At 44.1% G+C, this 27,905-nt stretch overlaps 3 protein-coding genes across 6 annotated transcripts; 1 reads left to right on the top strand and 2 right to left on the bottom strand.

Moving 5' to 3' along the window:
* Window positions 1–5,783: 5,783 nt before the first annotated feature.
* Window positions 5,784–7,010, bottom strand: LOC6501111 (protein atonal). The gene has a single exon (XM_032456411.2). The coding sequence runs from the start codon at window positions 6,919–6,921 to the stop codon at window positions 5,989–5,991; it is 933 nt and encodes a 310-aa protein (XP_032312302.1). The 5' UTR covers window positions 6,922–7,010; the 3' UTR covers window positions 5,784–5,988.
* Window positions 7,011–15,901: 8,891 nt separating this feature from the next.
* On the top strand, window positions 15,902–27,746 carry LOC6499473 (fatty-acid amide hydrolase 2). Of its 4 annotated transcripts, XM_014910596.3 has the most exons (4): window positions 15,976–16,307; window positions 16,390–16,453; window positions 20,715–20,895; window positions 24,053–27,746. In XM_014910596.3, coding segments are annotated over exons 1-4 (1,668 nt in total). In that variant the 5' UTR covers window positions 15,976–16,306; the 3' UTR covers window positions 25,475–27,746. The 4 variants fall into 4 exon arrangements, with proteins under 4 accessions (XP_014766080.1, XP_032305880.1, XP_014766082.1 ...); XM_014910594.3 differs by lacking the exons at window positions 15,976–16,307; window positions 16,390–16,453 and adding an exon at window positions 15,902–15,969; XM_001954531.4 differs by lacking the exon at window positions 15,976–16,307 and having other exon boundaries at window positions 16,353–16,453.
* LOC6501110 (succinate--hydroxymethylglutarate CoA-transferase) lies at window positions 16,933–18,717 on the bottom strand. The gene has a single exon (XM_032449990.2). The coding sequence runs from the start codon at window positions 18,481–18,483 to the stop codon at window positions 17,131–17,133; it is 1,353 nt and encodes a 450-aa protein (XP_032305881.1). The 5' UTR covers window positions 18,484–18,717; the 3' UTR covers window positions 16,933–17,130.
* Window positions 27,747–27,905: the final 159 nt, after the last annotated feature.

The following is a 27,905-nucleotide window of genomic DNA, read 5'->3' as shown; positions in this document are numbered from 1 at the left end:
CCGGCACACAAAAAATTAAGCAATAAAATTAGTTTTGGTTCACGCAAATTGAATGTCCTGGCCGTGGGCCTGGCCCTTCAAAGAACCCCAAAGGACATGCCGCTGCTCACCGGGAGCCGCAGAAATAGAGCAATAGCAATGAATCAGGACAACGAAGGGCAATAAAATGCCCATTGGTATTCCAAGGATACTCTGGGATCTAGTAGTTTTCGTTTTCACTTTCGTGTCATAATGTGTTGTAAGTAGTTGCCTTTGTTTCACAAAGGACTGGCCATTGTTCCATTGTTCGCTCAAGGACCTGTCCTGAGAACACCCGCGCGGTAACCAACGGCCAAAGGATTTTTTGTTTCGCTGCTGTGTCAGTTGCGACCACTGTGTCAGTTTGGCTCTGAGAGCTGACCACCAACATAAAATGTTGACAGGCGGAACACGCCTCTAAAATATTATGCGAACCGAGGTCCTGTGGGGTCCGGCCAGTTCTGAGTACCCATATCCTTTCTAGCATGGATCTCTGGGCTGGACCTCTGGGTAAAATCAATTGATTGCTTCTTGACAGTTATGAGCTGATCGCATTGCTATCTTGATTCGATGTTTTGTCGGTGCTTAGCTGCCAGGAATTTATTGTTATTGACATTTTAGTTGGTTGGAATCACACGGATTATATCTGCTAATTGCACTTGTACAGGACTCGGAAACCTTTTAGATCTTTGGCGGCGAGGAGCGGTGCCCCTTGATGCTGAGTATTTTATTAGCAATTACTCAAAGTTACAGGATTTTCTTAGAAAATAGGATATCAAAAGAGTTTTAAAAATACTTATAATATAGTCTTATATATTAATCCTCCAACTACATCATATTTGAATATCCCTTTCGAGAAGCCCCACTTTCACGATCGTTTAAACACAAATCGGCTGGAAAATCACGACTCGAGCAAAGTCCTGGCCGCAGGTGATACAGTTTCGCACATTAAGACTTAATTACTTGAATAATTGGGGCCAAGGGATTAAGTTCTCACTCACTCCCAGTCGGGACAGTTCGATAAGGGGGAAAAAAAACGAACCAAAGTCAATGCAGGTGGCAGCTCCTGAACCAAAATCAAAAAGCCCAGTGCCAAAAAAAAAATGAGGGCCCAAAAAAAATTGGCCCAGAGATGAAGTGATGCCGTCGCCACCGACGACGTTGACATTAAATGGCCGGTCCTGTCTGCTGAGTCTGGCTTAAACACACACAACATGAACGCACCCTGGGCGCATTTTTCACACGAAATCCCGATTAATAAATATACAAGTTCCACAATATTACTGATAATTTGAAAAGTCGTCAACCTGAGTCGTCCACTCCCAGCCCCCTCCCTTCGGGAATCTCGTGTGGAGTCTGGGCCAGGACTGCGGTGCCCAATTACAAGCAAATGAGCTGGAAAACTGTATCAAATGACCCAATGTCAATACAAAATTACAGGTCCCAGAGCAGGAATCTTTTGTTCGGCCAAAAGACAGAGACCAGACCAAATCTTCGGGCCTCGAAGTCCAAATTCTCCCGGCCTCATCTTAACGTGACAAAGCGATGGCTTGCGTGTGGCAATTTCAGTTAAAAAAGCTGAAAACTCAAACTTTTGGGTATTGGAAGTTGAAATACTCTGCCTTTTATCCTTAAATAGTTAATCTGGAAATATGTGCTTGCTTTCTCCAAAATAACAATTCTTCATCAAGTTAAAAGACTGTCTTTCAAATTTATATTTAAGGATAGAATCTTTTTAATAAATGCCAGGAAGTGTATACCGAATTTCACTTCTTTAAACACTTTTTTATTAACTTGAAACACCGTTTTGGTAGCATCTTATCGTTTTTGTTGTGTTAATTTGATGCCTCGCTAAAAAATTGTCAAAAATTCCCGAAAGACTTTGATTCTTGATGCACTTTCACTGTCCGCTGTCTGTTGATCTCCGATCCTCGATCACCTTTGGCTGCAGCGTGAGATACTGAGAACTTTAAGCCTCGGCTCAGAATGCCCACCAACTTTGATGACTTTGGAGATGATGGGGCAGGAGCCGGGGGAGTCGCAGGAGAAGAACCCAGAGCCCTTAAACAAAGAGCCAGTCAACTGTGGCGATCTGTGCGGTTAATTAAATTACCAAGAGACTGGGCCAGGCTCAGATTTTTGGGCCGTTGGCCGTGCGAATTGGTATTGTCAAATGGGTAACGGTTAAATATGTTACTGCTCCTGATGGGGCTGATGGGCCAATAATGATGGGTAACTGGTAACTGGATCCAGGGTCCTTTGTTGATTGATGGAAAAGGCCTTGCCTTGCCAATCGTTTGACTAATTGCCGCTGTTGGCTGCCAAAACTTTCTTAAGCAAACAGCGATCTTTGGTAGAGTCCTGCTTTCTTACTTTCCCCGCTCTTCCCTCAACTCTCTATCTGTATCCTGTCCTGTGGCAGGTAATCCTTCTCCTCTTACCGCGGACCGCACACAAAGCCAGCTAATGGACTGGGAATGGAAGATTGGGGGCGGGATCGACGTGATTTGGTGTCGCTAATTACAGAGTTTGGCATTTTACGGTGTCCGTTTTATGACTTAATAATTGCATTCATTTGGCCAAGGCCCAGTCCAGACTTGGCTAAAAACCAATGCCTCTCACACAACCAAACTGCACGCGACTTGGAGAGAAAGGTCCGACATCGGAGATACTTTTACCTGCCGGTTTTTTTTTTGTGTTTCCTCCGAGATCCTAGGTATATTTTTTCCGGTAATTGTTGCGCAACAATTATAGGATCAGCGCAAAATCTTCACACAACAATGCCAAAACAGAGCGGCGGAAACGGAAACTGCACTTGAAGTTGCAACCAAAATAGGGAAAAAGATACAATACTCTGTATCTTTGTATCTTGTGGTTAGCCCAGCACAGAATTGAGGGAAAATGTGCCCAAAAAGGCATGAGAAAATCTATTGAAATAAATTAAAAAATAATGTTAGATACAAAATCAATTTATGAGGTCACAATGGATTATACATAGCTACCTGAGGGAATGTTTATTTAAAACTTATAGGAATTACTGTCGTGGCTATTATATTTTAAATAATCTTTAAATTGCTTAAAGACCACAAAATATACCCAATGAAGAACAATCCAGGACTGATATTCGGATCGGGCCCCATGGCGACACTAACAAGAAATGACAAATTGATGGTGTTAAAGCTCATTAAGTTACTTAACGCAGATACAGATATTGCGTCCGATGGAGAGGCAGATACATGGCCACTAACTACTTAAGCTTCAGATACTCTGAACAAAATAAGAAAACCTCAAAAACCTCAAAATAAAGCTCTCCAATTATCGACATGACAAATTTCGTAGCATTCATTCCCCTTTTTGGCGAGTCTTCTTCGGAAAGGGCACAAAAAGCCACCAGAATGCAACAGGAACAGGACGAAGACGCACCCCAAAAAGTCGAGGAGGAATCGAACATCGAATGCATAATAATACGTGTTAATAATGCTCAGGCAAGCTGTCTATAAATTGACAAAGACATGCAACCGGCAACTTTGTGACTTTAGCTGCCCTGGTTGCTTATCCTGTTGCTCTGATGCACAGAAAGAAAAGGATTCTACACTTCAAGTTGCCTACACATATTAATTGCATTGATTATTGACAATTTTAATGATTTATTGTCCTTAAATTATATTCCCAGAACCTAAAGCATTACTCATTCATTAAAAACATTAACAAAATTGAAATAAAAATTCTTTCTCTGTACTACTGTTGCTGATATTGTTGATGGCAAGTTGTGTTGCCGCTTTGTCCTCTGAATGTCTGGATGTTGCTGCTGTGTCGGCATTGCCAAAAGCCGAAAGTCAAAAGACGACTGGGGTCGAGCTTCCATTCATGAATTCTAACTAATTGTATTGGCAGGCAGTTGCATTTTGGAAGCGGCATCTGAATCAGGATCCGAATTCGAATACGAATGCGAATCTGAATCTGTGCAGCTGCATGCAGGTGGCAGGCGGCAGTAGCAAACTCGGCAGGAAGAGGATCCAAGTCCAGGGGGACCCAAACAATTTGTGTAATTGACAAATTGACGGCAGCGCTTTGTGCGGAAGCGTTCAAAGCCGTAAATTGTCGCTAACAAGAGCGACACTCTCCAGCGATACCCCGGGGAATCCGGGGGCTGACGATCACGGCAGGATATCACGCGAATATCGTGTATACAAAATATAATTGCCGGACCGGGGGATACGCCCGCACCTCGCGACCACTAAATTAAGTCATTAACAATTTAACGAAGCCCTGTCGATGGCGGTGCCGCCAATGGTAACTAATTATGTGAATTTCCTTTTGATTATAAGCCCCGAAATCCGAAAACCGAAATCCGCGAACAGCTAATGCCCTGGGCCCATATATATGTATTCCTGACCAAACTTTATTCGTTGACGCCCGAAAATGATTTTATAAAACAAACAGTAACTGCCCACGAAATCCTCTACCTGCCACGCCCCCATTGAATCGGCCGCCTACAAGCGCTCCAATTCCCATGCGGGAGTCGATCGTCAGCAGTCCTGGCTGTCGCTATCAACAAATTGGTTTCGAATCTTCCAAATGATTGACTGACTGAATGAGCCCCGGATCAGCATCGCTTTTTGTTGAATGAATTGTCACACTGAGAATAAAATTTCGAATTAATATATTATTTTATACATATACTTTTTAATAGCTAACAGGAATATTTTTTTAAAATAATTATCTAGGTTTGAGATGATATATTAGATATTGATGTTCAAAATTTGTTTATAAAGGCTATAAAGATTGCTAAAAAATAAGTATTAGTTTATAGTTTAAGACTGAACATTTAAAATATTTTTGTTCAGTGTACGCATCAGCTTAAAACCTTAAACCGCCAAGTTTATCCACCAACAACGATCGAGGATCGAACTTCGACTTAAACGATTTGTGAGTGGCGCTTGATTTTCGGGTCGTTTTTCGGGGACTGAAGACTGGGATTTTGGGATTGGGACTGGGACTCGGACTTGAAGCTGGGTTGAGGGACATGGGACGGACATTGCATGCGACCTGCGACTGCTGAAAGCAGATCAGCCCAACACTTAACTTAATTTGGCAGCTACACTCCGGCGCGCCGTGTAATTATTGGCACAATACTGTTTTTGGGCCAGATCGTTTGGCCCTTCCACTTCGTATTTGTTTTGGCCAAAAGCGTCTCGGCCCTAATTTTGTCGAACTGTCTACAAATTGATCGCGAAGCGCCAAATCGATCACCTTCCCCCATATAATAAAAACCAATTCAATGGGCGCGAGACGCTAAACCCTCAAAAACAGTGTGCGAATTGATGCCCGCGGATATACGTGCGGAGGAGTCCTAAAGAGGTGGAGTCCTGAGGAGCAGAGGAAGCTGGATGTTCCAGAGATAAACAGGTACGAGTGGCTTAATCAACAAAGTAATATTTTGGTTGTTTTTTTGTTCATGAATTATATAAAGTGGCATGATTTTTCGGTTTCTGTTGGCTATTACTGATATATTAGAGTATTTTCTCGGTTTCTAATCATTCTATAGGTTCCAAATTCCTAGAAATTAACAATTTATAAGATATTGAATCCTAGATATTCTCAAAGTGTCTATATCATCATTAAATCCACCAAAGTAATCAAAGTTAAAACTTTTCTCTGTTAAACTTTTATTTTAAAAACATTTTTTAAGACTGAAACACATAATCTGAAAACCTTTAAAAGAAATTATTTTCATATTAAATATAAATAAAAACCACAAAATATTTAAATGATTATTTGTTTTTTATTTTTGTCTTCCTTAAGTCTAAATCATTGTCTTCCATTTAATCTAACTAAACAATAAACAGCATAATACTTAAGCGGTAATTCACTACTGGGCTCCTAGTTACAGGATATTTACAGGATAGGTACAATATTTGGCAAGCTCCAACAATAACTGAGAGTGAGGGTAACCTGGAGGGAGTGCTCTTAGCGGAGCAGATCCCCCAGAGCTGAGATGTAGGTCTGGGCCATTTGCAGGGTCTCGTGCTTGGACAACTGGCGGTCGTTGCCCAGACACGGAAGGTACTGCCGGAGACGGTCGAAGGCCTGGTTGAGGTTCTGCATCCGACGACGTTCCCGGGCATTGGCGGCGAGACGACGCTTCCGCTTCACCACTGGCGAGATCTGCTTGCCACGTCGCTTTTTGCCGGATCCCGGAGCCGGAGCATCTTCGCTGTCGCCATCGGCCAGGTCGAAGGATCCATCGTTACCGTCGAAGTCCTCGCCGCCGCTGCCGAACAGCATCAAATCATCATCGTCCTCTACACTGTCGTCGAACAGGGCGGAGTTGTCAAAGTCAAAGTTCTGGAACTCCTCGGTGTAGAGATTGGATACCGGAGGAGCTGCCACATTCTTTTGGTTCTTCTTGGTGTAGGTGCGTTTTGGCTTGGCAGGCACTGTCGTGCAAGTGCCGACATTGGAGGAGCCCATGACCTCAATGGCCGGCGGAGCTGCGACAGGAGCAGGAGCGGAGGCGGTTGCTTGTTCCAGATTCAATCCATACTGCTGCTGTTGCTGCTGCTGGGGCTGTTGTTGCTGCTGCTGCTGCTGCTGCTGTGGCATGTTGCAGGCTCCATTGTAGATGGTATTGAGATCCACGTACTCGGGACTCTCGGACCGGTGACTGGCGGGTGAGGACGAGATCCAGCCATCGGAGCTGGCCTGCTCGAAGCTGATGAAGCCATTGGCGGACAAGTAGTTGCTGCTGCTGGCCAGGGAGTTGCAGTTGAACTGGTAATGGGTCACGCCGGGATTGTAGGCTGCCATGGGATTGAAGTAGGGCTCGGTGGCGCCGGCCTTAAAGCCCTGCAGGTCCTCGGAGGTCTTGTAGTAGTAGCGATATATCTCACTGGACGACATGGTGCTGATGTTGCTTTATGTGGACTAACTGGGGATGTTGCGATGTAAACACTGCGACGGCTAGCGGGTTTCTGACTGGTCTCTCGTCCTTTCGGCCGTATTTATACCCGCAAACCCACCACGATGGCAGGCAATCAGGCAGCCCGGCAGGTAGGTAGGTAGGGGACAGGTAAACGAGTTCCTGCCGCATGTTGCATGCCGCCCCGACGTGGCAGCACGTGCCGCCCGAGTGAACCGGCCAATGGCAGTTGGTGGTGAATTGCCTTGCCTGTCGTACTTTTCTCTTTTTGGTAGTGCTTGAGCTTAAAATGGCGCTGCGCTAGAAAACCGACTATCATAAGGGTCACATCTAAAGCCGCTAACAAGATGATTACAGGTTGGCCGGCAACCGGAACAGGCAGGGGCGGAAATGCAAACAATCCTCCCGAAACAGGATTAAAACTAAAGCCAGACCGCAACAAAGTCCATCGATATTTGCAAAAATCCCTCAGATTGCTGACCATCATCAATGATTTGTCAGCACCACCAAATGGCAGAGCCAGAGTTCTCAAAGAGCCAGAGCTAGAGTTTATCTAATCTAAATCGGTTAAGACTACCTGACCTGCCCCGCAGGATCTTTACAAATTTGCCGCCGCCCGGCGATTCGGCATGCCGACCAAAAATCGAAGGTGGACTTCGTTTGTATCGCAATGAAAAATCTTGTTTATTACAACTTGGCAAATTTTCCAATTGATACGCTTGTTGCTCCGGCCTTGAGTAGGGATAGTATAGCTGCCCGGTCCTGGCGCTATCCTGTCAAGGACACGCTTGGCCGGCTTAATAAGCGTGGCAGGCACTAACTAAGAGTCGGGCTAACATTTTAGCGCCTCGCAATTAATACGGTTTCCTGTATGATATGAGGGGAGAAATTGAAAGGGAATTTAGTTGTAGACACCGAGGATGACAAGGCAAAACGAGGCGCCCTCGGTGGTCTCTTGGATCATTCCCAAGGTGATCCTTGGTTACCCTCCCACGCCTCCTCTCTCTCGATCCCTAATGATTCGCTGGAAATCATAATGCAATACCCATTCTGATACACCTACTTCTATAGAACTTTGATGTCCCGCGCCCACCCAGTCACTACCACTGCGACCAGTAGCACGCCCCAAGGACCTGTTCGTTATCCTTGATATTTTGCGGTATCTGCTGGCAATAAAAACGCTGTCAATTAGATAAAAATGTCACACAACAAACCGCACCAAGCGCGGCACAACAAATTTATTGGATGGACGCAGGTATGTACAATATCCACCCCAACAAGTGTCCTCGAGAGTATCCTGCCATCCCTCCAATGTACCGATGTCGTATTGTGCAATTTACGAGCAGGTCGCCGAAACAGAAGAAACCGAAGACAGTTGTGCAAGTGACGCCCTCGGTTACACCTGCAAAAGATCGCATCCCCTGGATCTCGAATCGATGTAAAGTTTATGCTATCTGCGTTAGCCGATGGAGCGGCATCCGATGGCCAGGCTCGATCGATTTGAAAATTTACATTTTCATTGCAAGAGCAATGCACGTGCTGTCTGTCCAATATTAAAGGGGCAAAAAAGGTTAAGACTGCAGCTCGTTTTTGTTGCTTCTCTTGAAGGGCGCCTTGCGTGCCTGTCAGTTATTGACTGGCTGCCCGATGCGAAGGAGTCGAGAGACCCACTTACCCTCAGACTCAATGCCCCCGGATAGCTCCAATACCCATTCTTGGGCTTGGCATCATTACGCATGTAACGGGCCGTTCGTTTCACGTCAATATGGATAAATGCAACTTGTGCCTGGCCAGACCTGGGCGGCCGATGAGAAATGGGAATGGGGACTGGAACTGGGGATGCGACTGATGTAGAACAGCTTCCAGAAAGCGCATGAAAAAGCTATTGATTAAATGTGAATCAGTCTATAACTTATTTGGAATTCCCTTACACTAAGGACATCATATTATTAAATAATATTTATGCCATTGAAACAATAAATATTCTTCAAGGAATAATCGACATAATACTCGTATAAAATCAAATTCAAATTAAAACTTCAGTAATACATAATATTAGATCAGTTCTCTTATGTTTTTTTTAATTTATAATTCAAACCCCTCAAGTATAGGCTTCACCCCATTGCCTTACCCTGTCCAAAGGTCCTTTTGCGAGGAGGCAATGGAGTTTAAAATGAGAGGAAAGTAGGCGCACGTCAACGACTCCCATTAGCAAGTCGCTCTGGGACGTGAAAGTGTTCCAGCTTCTGCTCATCATCTCAACTGAAGCTGAGGCATCTTCGGCCCAGTTATTTTCATTTCTGGCTAAAAATTGAAAAATTTGTATGTTACTTATTTTATTAGCATTTAACACTCTGTCCCATTTTATGGACGAAAGCGAAAAGCGAAAGGAGCTCCCAAACATGCAATCCCGTCTCCAATCTTGCATGCCACCGCTCTCCAGGATAATCCCTCAGTCACTGTGGGTGGCCCCAATTGAGTTCCCGGCTCGTGTGTGGCATTTCGGCAATTGTCAAATTGAAAATTCATTAAAGGCAAATTAAATATGCAAATTCCAGGGACCCAAGTCGAGGCGGATATCGTTGGCCGGACAAATGTTTGGATTGGCTATTCAAATATTGACCATCGCGATTTCCCCCAATGGGTAGATGTCGAAAAAAATGGATATATCATATGTATGTGCATATGCTCCACGATGGCTATAAAAAGTCAAGTGGAAATCAAAGCAAATACGACGGCTTCGATGTGGAAGCAAACACTGAACGGGTTTCAATTGGGATCTGGCCTGGACTGGACCGGGGGAGCTGTTCAAAATTTTTAAACAAATATCGCATAAATTGCACATTGTTCTGAGTAGCCGGCAAATTGGTCCGGCCATGGGTTAATTCCCATGAAAATTAAAACTAGATTATACACACGTTCCTGCCCACCGAGTCCTTGCAGCGCCCACTGTGTCATTGTTTGGGCACACCCACTCAGGCATCCTGTTGTGCCGGCTCTTTGTCAAAGATTGCATACTGATGGTTATCATGGCAGAGGTCAGAGGTTGTGGGATGGGAGATCACCTCAGCTCACTCCATATCTGTTTAGATTGGATCAGACCGTGGCCGGGCGATTTTTGTCGCAAGACACCGACTTTGATGCCGCAATTTGGACTCGGTTCTGTTGTTTTGCCAACATTGTTATGATGGCTATCTGAGCTGATCTTTGGCAACTGACTGGCGCCAGAAAGTGTTCCTTAAATCGCCCCGCTTTCCTTTGATATTTAGTATAAACAATAGAATTTATATTTCTTGCAATCAATTTTTATTAAAATCTGTACTTGTGACAAATTGCTCATTAATTGGACAATTCCAGATAAAAATGATGCCCTTTTTTATAAAGGAAAAATTGAAATTCAAGGAAGCCCATAAGGATTAGTCATAATGGGACTATCAAACATTAATTTCATGCTGCATATTACATTCTCATTTGAGGGTCTCTACCCTTGTTTCCGAATCGGAAGTGGCCATCATAACCGATCGACAAATTGCGATGGGCATTGTTATGAGAAAGGATCCCACGAACCCCTATCCCATATCCCATATACCATATCCAAGATCCCAGATCACAGACAAGTGATCAATTCAAATTTGAAACACTCGTGGAGTTGGAACAAAGAAAACATATGAAAACTACGCGCAATCACTTGAGAAAAATCAAAAAGGCTCTGAAGGACCTCGACTGCGTTCTGGGTCTCTTGGCCATGGTAACGTAACCATAACAGGTGGCACGGAAGCCGCACAAAATAAAAATGATTAAAGCAATAAAAAAAGAAACGAAAACGAAACTCACACACAAAAGGCCAACCAAAAAACACAAAAAAAAATACAAAAAGGCCACGCAATAACAGCAATTTTTAATAAGATTTTCGAAACAAATTTTTGAAAAAACATTGGAAAGGACTAGGAGGGATGCTGTCCCCTCCTGTTGCTCAATAACTTCCGATTCGGATCCTTGGGCGTCGCCCAAGTCAGCCAAGTGTGAGAACATTTTGCGGAAGGATGTGGCTAGGATGAAAAATGATTGAGAAAGCGAAGGGTTTAAGCATAGACTGGGTCTAGGGTCCAGACCTGAGACACCACGTGGTTAAGATTCACTTTCGAGAACGAGTGACTCACCAACTGCAATCTAGTGGAGAATAAATTGATCCACCCAGAAAAAATAAAACGATTACATTTAAGATTGAATCAAATAGAATTCAAATATAATACTCGGGGGATCTTTACATTATAAGTATTTACAAAAAATATTTAAAAAATATGATGTATGATAAGGCAATAATTTAAATATTTTTTTATATGTGTACTGGATTGCCCTCTAATAGAGGATAGCTCCGAAATTATCCAGGAATTCTCGTAGCGTAATTGAGCATCTAATTTGCGGCGGCAGGGCGGCAAAGCAGCAATTGCTGGAACCCCTCCGAAAAGCCGGTCACGATCCTCCTGCTCTAGATGCACTTCATGAATGGAGGACCACAATGGGCTGTCTGGAAAGTGTTTCCCTGAAATACCATAGAGACCATACTGCCCCCTCCATCCATCCCAACGCCCATTCACCATTCCAAAAGGAATCCACTCGAGCGCGAAACAATTAACAAGTTTTCGGAGCACTACACAACAATTGCCATATTGTAGCACTCAAGATTTGTTCGCCGCGAAAAAGGAGAGAGTTTAGAGGCCGCCGAGGACCCAGTGAATTCCTTTGAATTAACATTAACCCCGAGGATTGCGACCGGGACTGGGACCGGTCCACGAGATGCTACTGACCTTAGGGCGGGGGTTAAGATAAAAAAAAACTCAAATCGGATCGGATCGGAGGCCACTCGCCCGCCGATCGCTGAAAGAAAACGAAAATTTATAATAATGAGAGCGGTGGCGGACTGGAGCGGACTGGATATAAAATGTAAACTAAAGATACTATTTATATGCATTATTTCGGCTGAAAAGGAAGTACCAAATTACATTTAATTAGGCGAAACAACAAAATTCGCGTACGGTACGCGTATTCGGAGATCCGAGATCGGAGTGGGATCAGGATGGATCGCCAGTCAGAAGTCAGACCGATTACCACCGAAAACCGAGTGCCTGGAGCCCTCGAAACTGGAGACTGCCTTTGGGTGAAATTCGCACGTTTAACCTTTAGGCAAACAAAATTAACAGAACAGCAAAGAACAGCAAGAGTGTACTGAAAAAAATACTTCAAAGTAATATAAATATTATGCCTAATAACAATAACTCCTTTGATGTCAAATGTGATTAAATCTCGACAATATTTAAGTTTAATTTTTAAGGTATTATTCAAAGGAGTATTTGGTAGTTTTCAGTGTAAAATTAACAAGCGAAAAAAACAAAACGACGATCAGCAATCGAAAACTGCGAACCTGTTGAACCCAAATGCAATTTTCATATCACTTTGATTGCTGCCCAGGATGACACGCGTGCGCCGGCTAGAGAGATAAGCTGCCGATGATCAGGGCCCGAGTCTGGATGAAGATGAGCCGAAATTAGGGTATCAACCGTTGAGGGGTTGAGAACCCAAATAAAAGAAACTAAAGTCCAACAAAAAAAGCGAAACTTTCAAACGGTTTCAAGGATTTCGCCGTGTGTCTGGCCAGGAGGACTGATTCCTTTATTTTGTTTCATTCTACCCTGCCCCGGACAGAGGTCAGTTTATGATAATTTTCCAATTCCCATAGGTGCCATTGGCATTTTGGCACCTCGCCTCGCCTCGCCGCGTCGCCTGTCTGGTGTGTAAAAACCAGGCCAAGACACTTGGCCCAAAGTCAAGTGTAGCCCCGGGACAAAAGAAATCGAAATTATAGAAAAACAAATCCCAAAACGGTCAGTGTGTGAGAAATGAAATGACTTTCTAAGAAGGATGCCCCTCTAGAGCAACTCGATCCCAAATCCAAACCAGTAGTGAGACTGTCAACAGAGCTAGATCGTGGGTAATTGATATGTTTCTACGTTGTATCCTTGTAAAAGTGAAATGTAAATTGTAACTGATATCGATGGTCCTGAGCGGTGGTAATTTTTTAACATCAGCAATGTGAAATTGAAAAATCGCCCATCAGATAAGCTGGCTACTGACGGGAATCTATTTAGGTACTACAATCATCGGGATTCGGGATAGTTGGGGAGTGTTTCTCTAACTCTCTAATTTGAAAATCAAATTTTATTTGAAGTGAGAGAGGGCTGACTTGCTGACAGTTTCTTGATCATTGGGGGAGGTCTGTTTATCGGATAGGTGACAATTGTATTTTATGAAAATTGATATTTTCAACCGCAAGTGACACTTGTTGGACTCTCCAACAATGACCACACAGAAGTTCAAGAAAAGTGATCTCAGGCACCTCCTCAGGTAGTTGAAGAAAGTACACATAGAAAGAAGTTCCCAGCAAATTACCAGAATGATCAATGATCCTTAGACAGTGTCCTTCCGAGTTTGCAATTTGCTGCAGGAAGAGGTGTTCCGGGTAATTGCAACTAGAGCAAAATGTGTGAAAAATCAAGTGTGCTGTAATTAGTAACGACTGTTTCGGTGGGAACAAAGGATCTTTGGAAGACTGGAATTTCATATGATTTCCCTTAAAGAAGGCCAACATATTCGACACAAATCAAACTCATAATTAGCATAATTACAAGCGATCGAACCGACGCCAGGACATTTTCCCAGACAGAGAAAGGTCTCTACATTTCCAAATTTCCAAATCCCTGCGCGGTGATCACTCTATTTCGAATTCCAGGAATTCGTAGAATCGTTTGATAAATTGACCAGAAACTCGTGTCTGACTTAACGCCCTCGTCGCGGCCGCGGCCAAAATGCCAGAAGGGGTTAATTGCCCTGAGGACGAAGGGATAGCAGACTTATAATTTCTCTGGCCCTGTTCTATCACGTGTCCTGGGCCCGTTCTCATTCAGCGGAGTGAGTCGAGCGAACGACTTTAATTGCCCCAATTCGAGAAGGGGGGGATGCGTTGGCGTTGACCACAATCCTTCGCCTGTTTGCACTGCATTCAGATGCCCATGGATGCCCAGGACTATTGTAGCCCGTCCATATAAACAATAATCAATCTCTTCAAGGGTTGGGCAAACAAAAAAAAAATAAAAACACACAAAGAACGCAGCAAGGACATGCAGCAGTGAGCGGGGGCGTTTTTGAATTGATTATTCCCAAGGGTACAAAGGGAATTAAATATGAAAAGAATCCTCTAATTTAATACATATTTATGAGGAAAATAGATCAATGCCAGAAAGGATCACCCATCTATACTCCTATATGGGCATGGAATCTTTAATTTTCCAATTTTTATAGAGGTTTTGATGTTTATATTTGTGTTTTTTAAATGTTATTAATCTTATAAATATTGCATTAAAATTAAATACAAATTTAATTTAATGCCATTTTTTTCACACCTTTTCCAGGTACGGGATCCTTGGCAAAAACCCCAAACTGTCCTTAACTGTTTTTCGCCTTTTTTCCTGTTTTGTTTTTTGGTCTTTTGGACCGCAAGTTAACTTTTAAACGCTTCATTAACTTTTGGCCACACGCGTTCCAAACTTTTCCTCATTTCTTTCCCCCTGCGGACTCGGGACTCGGCTCGAATTCGTCTGACGCGCGTCTACCAAGGCGGTCGGGTCGTTTAGCCAGTTTGGGTCCGCTTCCAGCCCGTTTTGTTGACGAACTAAAGCCCAATAATGAAAAAATTAACGCTTTTTACTTCCGATTTTTTTTGTTTTTTGTTTTGTCCACTCGCTGGCATCAATATTTTGGAAATGCATTGTCCTGCGACAGCTGGCACACGCTTTTTTCGGATGATTTGGAATCCATACAAGCAGCTTAACAACATGCAGCGTGTGTGGCACGTTTTTTCTTTCCAGCTTTCGTGGGTGTGTTTGCAATAGAATTGCGAGTGAAAGCAGCGCCAGATGGTGCCAGCGATGCAGTTGCCCATCTCAAGGCTATGCTAACACATTTTATATAGTTTTTACCATAACAACTTCAGTTTCCTTATTCCCCATCATATAAATCGGAATATCTGATTTTTTAAACAGCAATCAGCATTACATTAAATATTTTTTTCTTAAATATTTTATTCCCAAATAACTAACAATAAAATCCTTCCACTTTTACCCAAAAAATGTTCACTGGTTTAATCACTTTATTTGATGACTAATAATTTTATTTTATGGTATTAAGAAAACAGGCAATTTTAAGTGATTAATTCTGTAATTCCGTAAATTCCGAACGTAAAACGGTGATAAAAGCGGCTGAATTACAAATTTCAAATAGTCGCCTAATCCCGCCTTCTATAAGGCAGCACTTTGGAGATCCAGTATTTTCGTTAGTATATTTTCACAGAAAATACCACATGGGAAATTTTTCTAGCAAGTTGGCAATTCCAAATGAACTGCTTGCTTTTTTAAACGAACTCTTTTAAGCCTGGTTTTAATGGTTTCACGGTTTTATGGCTTATTGAGTTCCTATTGAAGTTCCTTAAATAGAAGTGGTCGATAATTTACTTTCGAGGCAATGTCTTACAGTTAGTTGTTAGCCGCCAACCATTAAGCAGAGTTCCAGCTGTAATCCAGTTCCATTACTTTTACTACTCTCAGTTTACCAGCTAAGTTCAAAGTCCACGACATTTTTAAATAATAATGGGAATCTCCCAAAAATTGCTATTATATAATGTGGATTTTCGTAAAAGATAAGCATCTGTTATTATGTCGTTGCGGTTACTGGCTATGATAACAAAAGTGACGAAGATACAGCAGATCAATGGCATGAATTATACCCCATGTTTTTTTGGGTATATAAGACCGAGCTTAAATTATAAAAAATATTCTTACTTTTTAAAGTAGTTATACTTTTATAGTTAGTTAATTTAATTTGAACAATATATTTAAAGGACGATTTGAAGGAACTTGTTTAAGCCGCGCTCTGGCCACACTGCCTGATTGAACGGCAGAGCAACTAACTGTTAATTGGTAAATTTTAAACAAAGTAATTTTTTAAGTAACCTAGGAGCTCATCTTGAGACTCGGACGCGGTCTATGCACTTTGCACACACACTCTACAACAAGACAAACACAAGCCGCAATTTGCCATTGACGGTGACGATTGTTAGCTAGCTTTTCTTTCGGCAGCACCTGCACCGGCGTACAACAATAGCAAGAACCACAGAAACAAGAATCGCCAGGTGGGACTTGGCTCGGTTTTAGTTTTAGTTTTGGTTTCTCGGCGAACGGACGCATGACGAATAAATAACAGACCACAGCGCAGTAATAGTAATTAAATACATATATATTTTTTGTTTCAACTACGAGTGAGTTTTCTACGTCCCCCAACTGATTTAAATGACTTATAAATTATGTCCTTCCCCCGCTTGTTTTTATTTATCCTACCAGTGACGAGTGTCCTGAAGTTAGTGTGGGTCTGGGCCTGTTTCCATCTGGAGGAACTGTTGCTCAGGTAAGCGAATTGTTCATGACCGTCACCAGCACTGTCACCCCGTCATCAATGACCTTTGTGCTCTCCGAGTCCATCTTTCGGCAATACTTGCTATTGTTCAAGTACACTAACGAGAAGGCCATGCATCCGGCAATACCCGACACCAGGATCAGTATTAGTGAATAGAATGTTACGATTATCGCTTTTTGGCGCCGCGTCCGCAGCCTCCAGGGTATGTGCTGCATGAACTTGGGTAACCCCAAAGAAGATATGTAGGATTGCATCCAGGTTGAGTCCCATTATTCCGGCTTACCGGCATTTCCAGCGAGCTCATCTCTCCAGAACTGATTCCCACCATAAGTATAGAAATATAAAATAGAAATATTTTGACACGAATTTGGGGCTTCTATTTTGTCCGATACTGGGTATTACTTGTCTGTTCCAATGGATGCTCGGCTTTGAAAATCATACGATTAATAAAGAAAAGCTTAGTTTTCAAATCATTTTTGAACAACAATTTATTGTCGAGTTATTTCAGTAAAAAATATATTAAATTATACGCTATTTTACAACAATTTCTTTTTAACATTTCTAATTTTATGGTTCATTAAAATGCACTTTTTCCTGTAGCTAAGGCTTCATACCAAACGAGTAATTTCGGATCCAAAAGATTCATAGATAAAATAAAACAGCACATCCTATTGAATAACACCTTGTTCCCTTAGCTCGGCCAACTCATCCTGCTTGTAGCCCAGTAGCTCTCCCAAAACTTCGTCCGTGTGCTCGCCCAGCATCGGCGGAGCTGTACGGGCATCATTCCGAGCATCACTGTACACCACTGGCGGTCCCACCAACTTAACGGAGCCGGCCTTGGGATGTGGCAGGGTCTTGACAAGGCCAATGGCCTGGATATGCTCATCCTCGAACACCTCGCGTATATTGTTCACGGGTCCCACGGGAAAGGAAGCGCCCTCGAAGCACTGCATCCAATTTCGCGAGGTGTCCTTGGCCAGGATTCGTTCCAGAAGTTGCACCAACTCCTCACGGTGCTTAACCCGATCCTTATTCGTCTTGAACTTGGCATCCTGTGAGAGGGACTCCACGTTCAGGCGTCTACACAGCTCCTGGAACTGGGCGTCGCTTCCGGTGCCCAAGGTGAGATAGCCATCCTGCGTCTTGAAGCTTTCGTAGGGAACAATGCTGGAGTGGGCTGTGCCCCAACGCTCCGCTTCAACTCCGGCGTTCAGGTAGTTGGCGGCCACATTGATGAGCATGGAGCAGCAGGTGGACAGCAGGTTCACATCAATCTTCTGGCCGCGTTGCGTCCGATGCCGCTGGTAGAGGGCCGCCAAAATAGCTCCATGAGCATAGAGACCTGTGGCCACGTCTGTTACGGCCACGCCCACCTTACTGGGTGGCCCGTCTCGCTCCCCCGTGATATGCAGGAGTCCTCCGACCGAAGAGGCAATCACATCGTAGCCCGGTCGCTTCGCATACGGTCCCACAGACCCATACCCCGTCAAAGAGCAATAGATCAGCTTTGGATTCACTTTCTTCAGTTGCTCGTAGCCCATGCCATAGCGCTCCAGAGTGCCGGGTACATAGTTCTCCACCAGAACGTCGCTAATCTCGGCCAGCTTGTGCAGCAGCTTCGTGCCCCGCTTTATGTCGATACAGACACTCCTCTTGTTGCGATTCGGGGCCAGGAAGTAGGCGGAATCTGTACTGTTTTCCAGAAAGGGTGGTCCCCATTTGCGGGATTCGTCACCGAAGTTGGGACGCTCCACCTTGATGACCTCCGCCCCCAGGTCGGCCAGCACCATGGTGCAGTAGGGGCCGGCAATGATGCGCGTGAGGTCCAATATCCGAACCCCCTGCAGGGGGTGGCTGTCGTTCACAGAGGCCGTGCTATCATTGTTGTTGCCGGTCGTGGTGTTCTTGTTTTTGGTGTTATCGGTAGCGGCTGCAAAGTTTCTCAAGCTCTGCAAGCAAACTCTGTTATTGACAAAGCCCCGGCAGAGTAGCCTATTCTGTGCCAGAAACATGCCCATTGTGCGTGGTCACCGTGGTGCTGGGGGGTGGGGTGGTGTTTTGGGTTGCCGGTCAGCTAATCCGGCGACTATCTTGTTCTACGCGTGGCAGGTTCGGGGGCCTGTGGAAAGTTTTGCGACCCAACTCGATCCGGGGGAACTTTTATCGGCACTGACAAGAGACCCTCCATTGGAACACAAAACAGCCTACAGAGGGGGTTCTCTTATCTTTTCTATCTATATTTCGCTCTCTTGCCATCTTTACTCACTTTTAAGATATGAAGCTTTCTGTTGTGATAGGCTCTCTTAAAAATCCCCAAAGAGACTGCCTCGAGTTCAAGACTCGAAAGTTGTAGCTCTCTTGGGCTCCAAAAAAGCGAAACTTTAGCAATCACCTTGAGGTTTTCCCGCCTACTGCGCCAGGTCCTTTCATTTATGACCGTTGACCCCATGGAATGTGGAGAATTACCGGCTAAATGGGGAGAACCATAATCCCCAAGATGCCATATCATTAAATACAGATCGAGATGTTTACGGCCCCAGCTGGCTATTATCTGTGTTCTTTACTCCGATTATATCACCTTGCTGACAACTTGGGATTGCGTGATTTCAAGAATCTTAGTAAGAATCTTAGTTACTATTTAGCTCGAAATCTGACCAACGGCCAGCCTAATTTGGGGCAATTATTCGCTAATCGGTTGGACCAATTAAAGTGCCATTATAGTGTCATGGATAAGTAGTCTATGCCTGAATGCTCACCATAAGTGTCAGGAACTAACTATGATCCGTAAATACAGCGTTTAAAGCATTTAATTGTTGTTTACATCTGATTAGCACGCATAGAATTATTTCAGATTTTAGAGAGAAGAGTAATGTTGATTTCTAAAAATAATTATTTTCCGCTTCCTTAATAAGATCCAAAAAATATATAAATTATAAGCCTACACTCGTAGATACGATTCGTAAGGTCGAGATCGCCTTTCTCTTTTATAGACTTTGCTTTTCTGACTTCAACAAAGATATTTATGCGTTCCGAGTATAGTCGGATCAAAATAAGTGCAAAGTTCTAATTCCTTGTAAGTGATTTGCAATCCGTGGTTTTGGTTTTTCCCCCGGAAACTCCGCCTCGTGCCCATTCGCAAGTCAATATTTATTTTCCGAATGACTCGGCGGTTTGCTTGGGCCGATGATCTCAGGTCGGGTCAGATGATAACTGTCAGATTCATGCCCAATTGGCAATCAACAAGGTGGGTAATTAACAATTGGCCTCTTCCCGCCATTTACGACTGTAGAATAGCAAGAATATGGCGAATAATCGGAAGGCACCTGAGATCAAGAGGGCAGACAGGCAGGCTAGTTAATTGCCAACATCAGAAGCCGGTCTATGGCCCGGGTCTGACGCATTTCATGGCTTTAACGCGAAACACGGCCAATTCCTTTTGACTTTTTTCCAACTGGGAATCACGGCTATGCCTGAGCTTAAGAGCTTCTAAGAGAACTATTAAGCTTGACACTCTCTCTCTCTGGCTCTCTTGGGCCGCAAAAGCTCTGTGGAGAGCAGAGAGCCTGGCTTTAAATACATCGCGGCAAGCTGAGCTTACGTTTATTTACTCAGCACGTTTCGCATCCGATCGGTCAACCGCCATCCGTCAGATACAGATACAAAAAAAAACCGATACAGATTCCGGGCAGATATTTTGGCGTGTGTGGTGGAAGCAATCGGCAATCGGCAATCGGCCAAAAATGAAAACCGGCGGCTACAGGCTGCGCATGCGTCGGCAGGGCCACGCCTCCATCTCCTCGAATTTATCGCGAGTGCATCCCGCAGTACAAAACTAGTTGGCCCGATGCTACTTACCACAGCTACTACCACTCGACTATTAGCCAATTGCCAACTGACCAAAAAGCATCTCACAGTCAGCCGATCCGAGCTGAGCTGAGCCGCACCGAGCCGAGCTCGCTGAATTGTGCAAGCCTTGCCTCGATTGCACTCAGCTGCACAGAAGAGATTGCACAATCCTGGCAACCTGTTGGCTGCTGTGCCGTTCCGTGTCTACCGAGAGTAACAGTGATCGTTGTATAGTGCCGTGTATAGGGAAGGGTACACCAACCAGCCAGATACCCCGCCAGTTACACCCCACCATTACCATTACCATTACCATTCATCCCGTCTGATAGTCGGGATATATATATTTTTTCCTTCGAAAGTGTACATCGAAAGCCGTCAAAATTGCTGTGCTACTCTGTTCCAGGATCCTGGGGTACATCATGCGCCGCTTCCTGCGATCGGCCATGATCGTCTTCAGCTGGTTCGTGGTTCCCTACAGCCGGTACACCAACATCAAGGTGATCCGGCGCAAGCTGCCCCCCATCCGCAGCCACCTGCTGGAGATCCCTGCCGTCGACCTGGCCAAGCTGATTCGCACACGAAAGGTAAGTAAACTGAATGGTAAAAGTAATTCCATTCCCGATTCCCAATCCCACATTTTCCCCATCCGAATTTGGGTCACTTGCGCAAAGAAACAAACCCGGCAACGGGCTGGTCAAAATCTTGCCAAATCAATAGCCAGATTGTTGCCACAATTTTGTTGCCACATCCATTAGATACATTGTGGCAAACTTGAGGCAATCGGCAGTCCATTAGCAGATAGTGTCGGAGTCGTCAGGAGCCGGACAATGTGAGACCTTTGCCACTGAACCGAGCCAGAAAGTGAAAAAGACAAAGACATTGCTTTTTTCCCATTAAAAATTTCGACCCGAGGCACAAGCCAAGCCATTGGCCCCTAACATTTCCACAAACTCGGGGAACTGGAGAGACTTTTGTCACTCTAATTAAAGAATTATTAGACTTTTAACATCATCTTTTCGTTTTTTTAACTCCATAAGTTAAAATAGTTTATGTAAACCAGTTCTTTGGATATCAGATTTCGTTATTCAATTCAATGACGATGCAAGTACCTGCGTCACTGGAATAAAAATCATAACAAACATTATATGACCCTTGACAGAGTACTACTTCTCCAGATGGTATCGAAATCAATTTGGTGGTTTTTATTATATGTATTTTATTATTTTTTTTTTTTTGTGGTTTCTACTGTCGTCGCGAGCACTTAAGCCAATTGGGCCCAAAACAAGGAGATATAGAGGCGAGACATTGAAGAAATTAGCGGGGTTAGTCATCTCAAGTATTAACCAAGCACTTTTATGGGGCGGGCACAAATTTCGCAAAATCATTATTCAAACAAGCTCTTAACTGCGGCCTAGACGTTATGTCTTGTCTGTCTGTCTTTTATATTCATATATCCATCTATATCTCCGCATATCCATAAGATACATATATTGGACGCAAGAGATATCTCCGTTCGTTGGTCCACATCGTGTGAGGTCATCGGTGGCCAGACCTTATCGCATTGCCCCCACATCCCTTAGGTCATCATATGTTGGTTTTTTTAATCGCATTTGCTGCATCGCACTCGTACTCGTACTTGTGTAGTTGAATTTTTAGTGCACGTCCGTCCGAAGTACAAATGTTTTATTATTTTAGATTTAAGTATTTCTTTTGTGGGGCTCTTTAATGCTTTTGTCTTATGGTGCGTATGTGTCTGCTAAATATTATTATTTTAATTATTATTTTTCTGTGTTTTTTATATAGGTTTCTTACCCCCCCCCCCCCCCCCCCCCCCTCTCTCTTAATTGCTGGCTGTGTTGTTTCATTGTCATGGGTTAAGCAGCATTGCCTCACGGCGAGCCAAGCGTAATGATTTTGTAATTGGGATTATATCAGAACGGTAGCAATTATCTGCCGAGCTGGAACATTAGACAATAGTAGTTGTCTTTTTAAAGAAAGTACTGCTGCCGCCTAATTGGTTCGCTCTGCAGTCTTTAATTTTAATTAATTAACGCTCCAAGTGGGATGAGGCCCAGATAGGAAGATTCCAGATACTATGAGAGACCCTACTCATCTGAAATTTTTGTTTGTACTTGAGTCGTATAACTCGTGTTTTCGTTTTCGTTTTCGTTGGTTTGTTTTGTTTTTCTGTTCAAGCTCTTGACTCTTTTTTTTTTTTTTCAACACGTACTTCGTTCGAAAGATATATGTATAAAGATCTGGCGAAACTGTGTCTGTGTGTCGCGATTTCTTTATACTACATCCATAAGTCAGTGAGTGCTTCGTGCCACAACAGCAGCCACGGGTCCAAGCCACATCCAAGCAGCAACTACATCCATACGTTGAGGTACAATATCTTTTCCACTTTGTAAACATCGAATGTTGGTGGTATTGTATTGGAATCGGAGTCGCAAACTTTTCGGTCGATGATTTTGAGTACTCTCTTCCCCCCTCTCTATGCCACTGTTATTGTTGCATGTTGCTTTAATGCTGTTTACCTGTCCCAGTCCCCTGCCTGTGATTTATTATTACACTGGAAGTCATTGAAAAAATCAAGTAGCCTTAATTTTAATTATACAGATATACAGTTTACATATATTATGAAGCATCTAGATATATGCTGGCGCTTTAATAGTCCGCTGGGGCTGCATTAAGGCAAAGTAAGGCAATTTATGTCTCAATTCAGATGCAATTTGCATGTATTGATGCTCTCCAACTATCCAGCCCCCGCCAGATAGAAGGTCTTTTGCCTCAGATTACCCCGTCGATTGGCTCTGAAATCAAGTTCAAGAGGTCGGACTCAAGTGAGGCTTGTGGTTGGATGTGGAGTGGATGAATTACATGGTCTCCCTACCCCTCTATTAGCCCATTAGGTCTAATTTAATTGCAGGTACTTGGCGTACTGAGTGTGAATGCTTCGTAATTAAATTAGCTTAAGTATATGGGGAACTTTTAATTGAAGTATTCTCCGCTCCATCAGAATTGCATGTGCCAGAATTTCAAGGGATACGTGCCTGAATCTCTAAATCGCTCTATTATTCGAATTCAGAGAGCACCTATTATGGCTTTGGACCCAGCTATTTTCATCGAAAGAAAGAAAACTGCCCTCCGATTTAATTACTGAGCACATTCTTCGCTTTATTGCTGTCTGAGTTCGATTGTTTCATTTCAATACTCATTATATTTCCGCCTTAGACTCAACCCATTCAATTATTGTAGTGTGATGGATTCCCCCATTCATTATTTGTTTCGACAAATCAGTCTGGCATTTCAACAAACTTAATTGAGTGTTTACTTCCAAAGCATGCTTATAAAATAATGCTAGATCAAGTTATAACGCGGAACTAAATCACAGAACCTGCTTAATTGCCACTCCGAGATCTCTGGCCATGTGAATCAATTCGAATTCGATGTGTAACTCCCAGGTCGCACATTGCCCTTCGACCTGCGCCCTTCTTCCTCACATTACTCATACGACATGGTGATCGAAAGTGCACGCGTCATGAATGCATCGCTGGCAGTTGCCGTTTTATTGATTTTAATTTAACACAAATTGCTTTCGCTGGGCCGGAATAGACGGGAATTGATTGCCCCAGCTGGGGAATGGGTAATGGGTAATGGGGAATGGGGATTGGGAACGGGAACATGTGTGGGAAAGCACTTTTAAACTTATCCACTTTTCACTTTGCTTTCTACTTGCAGATTAAAAGCGAAGAAGTCGTCGAGGCCTACATAGAACGGTGTCGGCAGGTGAATCCCCTCATAAATGCCATCGTGCAGGATCGCTTCGAGGAGGCGCTGGAGGAGGCGCGCGAAATCGATAAAGTGATAGCCATGGGCATTAACAGCGTGGAGTCGATGGAGGAGCACACTCCCCTGCTGGGCATACCGGTGACCGTCAAGGAGAGCATCGCCGTCAAGGGAATGACCAACCAGGCGGGACGAGTCTTCAAAACGCCACAGATAGCCAAGTCGGATGCGCCGGTGGTGGAGCAGATTAAGCGATGCGGCGGCATCATTTTACTGGTCTCCAACACCCCCGAGCTGTGCCTGCTCTGGGAGACCTACAACAATGTCACCGGGCAGACAAAGAATCCCTATGATCTGAAGCGGACACCAGGCGGCTCCTCCGGCGGTGAGGCAGCCCTCTTGGCTAGTGGCGCCTCCCTGCTGGGCCTTACGTCGGACATTGGCGGCTCTTCCCGTCTTCCGGCCATGTTTAGCGGGATCTGGGGACACAAGCCCACGCCGTATGCCGTGTCCTTCAAGGGCCACCATCCGACGAGCGACTTCCCGAAGTGGGGCGATTTCTTCACCATCGCCCCCATGACTCGCTACGCCAAGGATCTGCCGCTGCTGCTCAAGTGCATGAATGATCCCACGGGTCCGAAGCTAACCCTGGATAGGGCGATCAGTGTCCATGGCATTCGGTTCTTCTTCATGGACAACGACGGGCCGTCGGGCATGATGAGGCCGCTCAGCCGGGATCTGCACGCGGCCATCAATCGGGTGGCCAACGACTTCAATGCCAAGCGAGTGAACATCCGGAAGATGAAGTGGTCCCTGGACATATCCCTGTCGGCCATGCTGACCATGAAGAACATCGAGACCATCTACCACAAGACGGAGGAGGGCGAACAGCCCAAGACCGTCTGCAAGGAGACGGTCAAGTACTTCTTTGGCTGCTCGGACAGCATCCTGCCGTCGGTGATATTCGGCCACCTGCAGAACTTCATGAAGATCATACCGAACTCGCGCCACAAGCACCTGGCCAGCATCATAGATGCGCTCAAGACTGAATTCAAGGAGATGCTGGGCAACGACGGCGTCTTCATCTACCCCACATTCCCGAACACGGCGCACCAGCACTACCAGATCTACCACAAGCTCCTCGAGCCCATGTACATGGCCATTTTCAATACACTCGGCCTGCCGGTGACGAACTGCATGATCGGCCTGGACAGGCGCAACCTGCCCATGGGCATTCAAGTGGTGGCCAATCCCGGCCAGGACCATCTCTGCCTGGCAGTGGCGCGGGAAATGGAGCGCCGATATGGCGGCTGGGTGCGTCCACCGTCGGAGGATAGCCACAGCAGCAGTGGGAGCAGCAAGCAGCGTGGTTAGGAGGCTACAGGAGTAGCTTGAGCCTTTGCGTGATTCTATTGTACTTTGTTTTGTTTTTAGCTAATTGTAGCATCAAGCAGTTAGGAAAATTCACAGAGACTTTGGATTGTTTAGAGCTAACAGATCTATTATTTCGTTTAGATTGAATGAGAGGAGGAAGCGTACGAATCCCTTAAGAAAAAAATGTATCTTTTCCTGTATTTAATTCGAAACTCACATCACACCAGCATTGAACCAGCATTCCGGCAGGCTGAGAGTTGTCCTCGGAAGAGCCCTCGGAATTGATCCTGCCTGATGCCCACCATCATGTTCCATTGTTTTAAATTATTGCCGAGAACTCTGAGCTTGTGTACAGTGTATCCGTATTTGTATTATGTATCTCTAATCTCTACCTACGAAATGTATGTAAATATTCGTGTAGCAGTTAAGTGTTAGTTTTATGCCGCCACCCGGCTAAGATCGATAAATATATATATATATATATACATATGTATGTTATGTGTACATTTTGTAGCATCTCTTTTGACCAACTTTACAACCACGACTCTTGCAAAGAACCAAATTTGTTGAATAAATACGTAACAGAAATATTAACAAAAATTTCAACTCCTATGTCGCAACTCGAACCAGCAACTGCCGAAAAGCAGTTGGCCTCCACTTCGGCTGCTTAGCCGGGCCGGGCCGGGCCGGGCACTGAGATTGGGCTCAAAGTAAAAATATAACTAGCTACTAAAAGACAATAAGTATAAGCTTATGTGTACTACAAAGTAAATGTTTCCACTTGGCTGCCCTGCCGTGCCATTAAATCCCTGGCTGCGGTAGCCATTCTACGGCTGAAACTTTCTTGGCCCCAATTAAAAGCGTTTTCTAATTACTAATAATTTCAAAAAATGTATGTTCGGATGGTATTTAAAGTCGAGATTATCTCAGCCACTGATTGAGGCTATTCGTTTTGAACTTAGAGAGGAACCACTGTAGATAGACTCCTGGGAGCAGGCTAATCTATAAGCCCAAATCGCGATCTAATGCATTTTTTGTCATTCAAACTGCCGAATTTTGTGCTTTCGGATTTGGAATGGAGTGTTTGTTTTGTTTCAATTTCAGTTTGTGTTGCACGAGCCGAGTATCCAATGTGCGCTTGTGTGGATAGTTTTCGGCATTTTGGAGTAGCCCAAGGTTGCGCCAATATGGCTTGCGCAATTCCGCTGTCGGCGGTGGCGGTGGCGGCCTGAACGTGGTATTTGGCCAGAAACTAACTTAGAGGTAACTTCTGAATCTTGCCCAAGAATGTGGCGGTCGTTGGCGGTCGTTTCAATTGCTCTGCCCAATGCCATGTGGAAAAAGTTTGTGGAAACTGTGTTGCCTCCAAAAATTCGTCGTAAAAACATCAGTTTTCAGTTTAGATCCCAAAATGATAGTAGGTAGTAGCATATATGTACATACGTATGTAGAATTGAAATCGAATGCATGGCTTCAACTACCTGTAGTTCCAAGCCAGGGGATTAGTGAAGATGAGAGACTCTCTTGCGAAGACTCTCTCTTTCTCATTGGAAGACAGTGGAAGACCTGAGTTACCTGGGACCTGAGCCACCAGAGAGCGGATACAGTTTCAAAATTTTAATTTTTTAAAGCAAGTGAGAGGCGCTCAAAAGTCATCCGCCATCAGGAGCGGATTTAATGAAAAGAGGTGGCTCTAAATTCATTAATTTAAATAGAGTTAGAAATGTAAAAACAAAGTATTAGAATCCTTAATGCTTAACATTCTGAATCTTCGAAATAAAACATAAAATAACAAATATTTAATCGAAATACATAGTTTCTAGTTGGTGATCCGCTCCTGATTTGAAAACCACTTGAAAAGTTATCAGTTTTTGTTGCCTGCCTTGGAATTCGAATTCGGCGAGCTCAGCGGTTTGGAGAAGAGAGAGTGGAAGACGTTGACCATCAGAGGAGCGGAAATATCATTCCAGTCGCCCGTATTCCAGCACAACCCAGCCGAATTCCGGCCTCGGAGCGGTACGGTACTGTCATTAGGAAACTGAAACTAGAAGCGAGCGGTGGTGCCTGACTCACAGCCGAGGCCTTACTGTAGACCCAGTCCAAGTCAGACTGTACTTAATAGACACTTATAATCTGTGCATTTGAGGTGACAAATTAAACTCATATTTGTTTACCGTGATCTACACAGAGAGATTAAAACTGTTTCGATTACCGTGTTAAATCAACTAACAACAAGTGTGATTTTAACCCCGTAAGACTCAGACACGTGTTGCCAAAGATGAAAATATCTTGGTCAACCACACAACTACTATACCCCAATGCCACGTGTTTGCCAAACATGCAACGTGCTGGTATTGGGTTAAAATAGGGTTATACGATTAGATAAAGCTTACATTCTTTTCCCTATAAACTCTTCAATAAGTTTGCATTA

The sequence above is a fragment of the Drosophila ananassae genome, chromosome 2L, assembly GCF_017639315.1.
Source record: "Drosophila ananassae strain 14024-0371.13 chromosome 2L, ASM1763931v2, whole genome shotgun sequence".
In the NCBI taxonomy this organism is placed as follows: domain Eukaryota; kingdom Metazoa; phylum Arthropoda; class Insecta; order Diptera; family Drosophilidae; genus Drosophila; species Drosophila ananassae.
Note: the sequence above shows the minus strand (reverse complement) of the source record. Positions and strands in the feature narration are given on the sequence as shown.

Bases quoted from the DNA above. Each gene is read 5' to 3' on its own strand.
- LOC6501111 (XM_032456411.2), bottom strand. From the start codon at position 6,921: ATGTCGTCCAGTGAGATATATCGCTACTACTACAAGACCTCCGAGGAC.
- LOC6501110 (XM_032449990.2), bottom strand. From the start codon at position 18,483: ATGGGCATGTTTCTGGCACAGAATAGGCTACTCTGCCGGGGCTTTGTC.
- LOC6499473 (XM_001954531.4), top strand. From the start codon at position 16,353: ATGTCCTTCCCCCGCTTGTTTTTATTTATCCTACCAGTGACGAGTGTC. The intron at 16,454-20,714 runs GTAAGCGAATTG...ACTCTGTTCCAG, and splicing joins CTGGAGGAACTGTTGCTCAG to GATCCTGGGGTACATCATGC. The intron at 20,896-24,052 runs GTAAGTAAACTG...TTCTACTTGCAG, and splicing joins AGCTGATTCGCACACGAAAG to ATTAAAAGCGAAGAAGTCGT.